The sequence below is a fragment of the Capsicum annuum genome, chromosome 12 (genome assembly GCF_002878395.1).
Source record: "Capsicum annuum cultivar UCD-10X-F1 chromosome 12, UCD10Xv1.1, whole genome shotgun sequence".
Taxonomy (NCBI): domain Eukaryota; kingdom Viridiplantae; phylum Streptophyta; class Magnoliopsida; order Solanales; family Solanaceae; genus Capsicum; species Capsicum annuum.
This window is the reverse complement of record NC_061122.1, coordinates 162541040-162544549: the sequence shown is the minus strand read 5'-3', so window position 1 is coordinate 162544549 and position 3510 is coordinate 162541040. Positions and strand designations below refer to the sequence as shown.

At 34.9% G+C, this 3510-nt stretch overlaps 2 protein-coding genes across 2 annotated transcripts in view; one reads left to right on the top strand and one right to left on the bottom strand.

Moving 5' to 3' along the window:
* Positions 1–4: 4 nt before the first annotated feature.
* The window catches only part of LOC124889680 (ATP-dependent Clp protease proteolytic subunit-like), a gene marked incomplete at its 5' end in the record, with an annotated part of 5273 nt that continues 1767 nt past the window's right edge, over positions 5–3510 (top strand). Inside the window, 2 exons of the mRNA XM_047401665.1 lie at positions 5–369; positions 997–3510. The exon at positions 997–3510 is cut by the window's right edge and continues 1767 nt beyond it. Coding sequence (XP_047257621.1) covers positions 5–369; positions 997–1222 — 591 coding nt within the window. The remainder of the gene's footprint in view (positions 370–996) is intronic.
* The window catches only part of LOC107858750 (cytochrome f), an 8945-nt gene continuing 7494 nt past the window's right edge, over positions 2060–3510 (bottom strand). Inside the window, exon 1 of the mRNA XM_047401061.1 lies at positions 2060–3510. This exon is cut by the window's right edge and continues 7494 nt beyond it. The gene's annotated coding sequence lies outside the window, so the exon portion shown is untranslated.

Sequence of the window (3510 nt, the reverse complement as noted above, 5' to 3'; positions counted from 1 at the left end):
GATTCACAATTTTTTTGAACCGTATGCATCAAAAGGTGCATGTACGGTTCCTAAGGAATACAATTTTACCCTAATCAACCGACTTTATCGAGAAAGATTACTTTTTTTAGGCCAAGGTATTAATAGCGAGATTTCGAATCAACTTATTGGTCTTATGGTATATCTCAGTATCGAGGATGAGACCAAAGAGCTGTATTTGTTTATAAACTCTCCTGGGGGCTGGGTAATACCTGGGGTGGCTATTTATGATACTATGCAATTTGTGCGACCAGATGTCAATACAGTATGCATGGGATTAGCCGCTTCAATGGGATCTTTTATCCTGGTCGGAGGAGAAATTACCAAACGTCTAGCATTCCCTCACGCTTGGCGCCAATGAGGTTTTTATTTGAGAGAAAAAAGAAGACTATGCCTTCGCCATATGAATACTAAGTAATAATAGCATGGCACTTCGAATTCGATATGAGAAATTTTTGTATTGTTTTTTTTTCAAAACATTAGATTCTGTATCGAGAGAGTAGTATGAGATAAGGGGTATTTCCGATTTTCTCTTATCTATCGGGAGTTCGGTTCAGCGTCACAAACTTTTTTGTTTTCATACCGTAGAGTTCTTAACAATATTTATGTTATGAAAGAGTACGAAAAAAAAAAATATTTTTTCCTTATTTGATCGGATTAAAAAGAAACTTTGGGATTGCTGAATCACAGACAAAAAAAAGAAAAAAGAAACATATAAAGCAACGGAGCCATCATAGTATTTTTTAACTCCTCCGAAAGGAAGGATGGCAATTTGATTATTTACCCATTGGAGTCTGATAGATTCTATTTTTCTCTTTCTTCAATAGAAAGGAGGGGGGTCAATTTTCTTTTAGAGCCGTATGCACAAAAGATGCCTGTACGGTTGTTCAATTCTATCTTTTTTCTATTCTTTATCTTTCTTTTCTCTTTGCTTTATCATGCGAGATAGGAGAAGCTTTTATTTTGTTATATCATCAGGGTAATGATGCATCAACCTGCTAGTGGTTTTTATATGGCACAAGTAACCGAATGTGTCGTGGAAGCGGAAGAACTGCTGAAACTGCGTGAAACCCTCACAGGGGTTTATGTACAACGAACGGGCAAACCCTTCTGGGTTGTATCCGAAGATATGGAAAGAGATGTTTTTATGTCAGCAACAGAAGCACAAGCTTATGGAATTGTTGATCTTGTAGCGATTCAATGAAAATAACATGGATTTCGCGCAAATCACAGATTTGCGATTTTATCTTCGAATTGAATATTCTATTAAATTGAATATTCTATTAAATAGAAGTAATTCATCATCATTCGGTTAGGATCAATCTAAACCAACCCATCATATTATGTATACGATTCAACATGCCAACTATTAAACAACTTATTAGAAATACAAGACAGCCAATCAGAAATGTCACGAAATCCCCCGCTCTTCGGGGGTGCCCTCAGCGTCGAGGAACATGTACTAGGGTGTATGTGCGACTCGTTTAGATCATGAGCTGGCACAAAAGAAAGAAAACGACTTTTACAGTATCAATGATCAGTACCGGTGAATGGGATAGGATGGAAAAAGGAACTCCATTCATTATTAAAAAAAAACTCTATCATATCCCTCTATTGTGTATGAAGTTTATGGTTTCCGTTGGTGTAAATCCAATCACCTGAATTTAAGATGATAAGAAATTCTCCATTGGTAACAAATGGTTATCCATTAAGCGGAGGAAATCTTATTTTAAAAGCATAAAACATAAAGATTAGTTAGGCTCCCAATCTGGCAAGAACGGACTAAGAGGGTCAGCTACCCAGCAAACTTTCATAATTAAATTCCATTACTGTATAGGTAGATCTGATTGTGAAAGACCTATTACTGGATAATTCATGGGTAGAGCCAAAGCGTGTGAACTATACAAGTTCCCAATAACATCAATTAGTTGATTAAATATATATTAAATTAAAGTCTAAAGTAAAGGCTCCGGTGTATAGAGAAGACCTCACCGTTTAATAAGTAGCCATAGAAACAAAGGAACCCACTATTTCTTTTTTAATTTCTTTTATTTACTATATTTTTGATACCTAGGAAAATACAATTTCTTATTTCTTTCTTATTTCGCAGTGAAATACCTAAAAAAAAAAAAAATAACAAAATCGTGGTCGGGAAGGTTAGAGTAGCCAAAGCCATTGGAATTTTTATTTTATACATTGGAAAAATCCGTTTTGTTATTAATAGACTAGGAAGGGGGAAAAGAATAACTGAAAGAAAGGTAATCAATTAGTTATTCGTCAAAGTTTCATTTATTCAATGACCAGAATTAAACGGGGATATATAGCTCGGAGACGTAGAACAAAAATTCGTTTATTTGCATCAAGCTTTCGAGGGGCTCATTCAAGGCTTACTAGAACTATTACTCAACAGAAAATAAGAGCTTTAGTTTCGGCTGATCGGGATAGGGGTAGGAAAAAGAGAGATTTTCGTCGTTTGTGGATCACTCGGATAAACGCAGCAATTCGCAAAGGGGGAGTCTCCCATAGTTATAGTAAATTAATACACAATCTGTACAATAGACGGTTGCTTCTTAACCGTAAAATACTTGCACAAATATCTATATCAAATAGGAATTGTCTTTATATGATTTTGAACAAAATCAACCCGGAGTCTTTACCGGAGTCTTTACCGGAGTCTTTACCGGAGGCTTTACCGGAGGCTTTAAAAACTCCCCAGGCTCTCCTGAGAATAAATGGAGGTTTCTTCTACCGGACGAGTTAGAAATTAGTATGAGAAAATATGCTAAAGTAGTCAAAATGAATGAACACGTTCAATTCAATAAAAACAGATTTCGTTTTTTCCGATTCATTTGTTTCTTACGACACGATACTCAAATCTAGATTTGAGTGAATCTAGATTTGAGTAATTATGATTCAAGTAAAGAAAAAGTAAGCCTATTTATTTCGGGCTTTAAAACCAGTAGTTCTAGCGGTCGACTCGGTTCTTTCAAATTGTTTCTCATTATTGAGAAAAGGTAACAAAGATAAAATACGGGCTTGTTTTATAGCAAGAGTAATTAATCGTTGTTGTTTCAAGGTCAATCTATTCACGCGTCTTGATAATATTTTTCCTTGTTCACTAATAAATCGACTAATTAAACTCATGTTTCTATAATCAATTCGATCCCCCGATTGAATCGGGGGCAAACTCCTACGAAAAGATCGCTTGGATTTATCCATGGTTTGTTTGTTTAATTTATTCCTTATCCCTAAAATCCTATTTCTTAATTCTAATTCATTTTAAATCCACCCAAAATAAAATAGGATTTTAGAAAAATAGGATTTGTTTAGTTTCTATTTAAATATGTTATATATAATGTCATTTTTTCCCCTTCCTTGAAAGGGTAAGGCACAGGTACTTGGTTCGCTCTATTTTTTTATCTCCCCATGAATCGTATGTTTGTAACAATAGGGACAGAATTTTTTCAATTCTAATCGATTAGGCGTATTGTG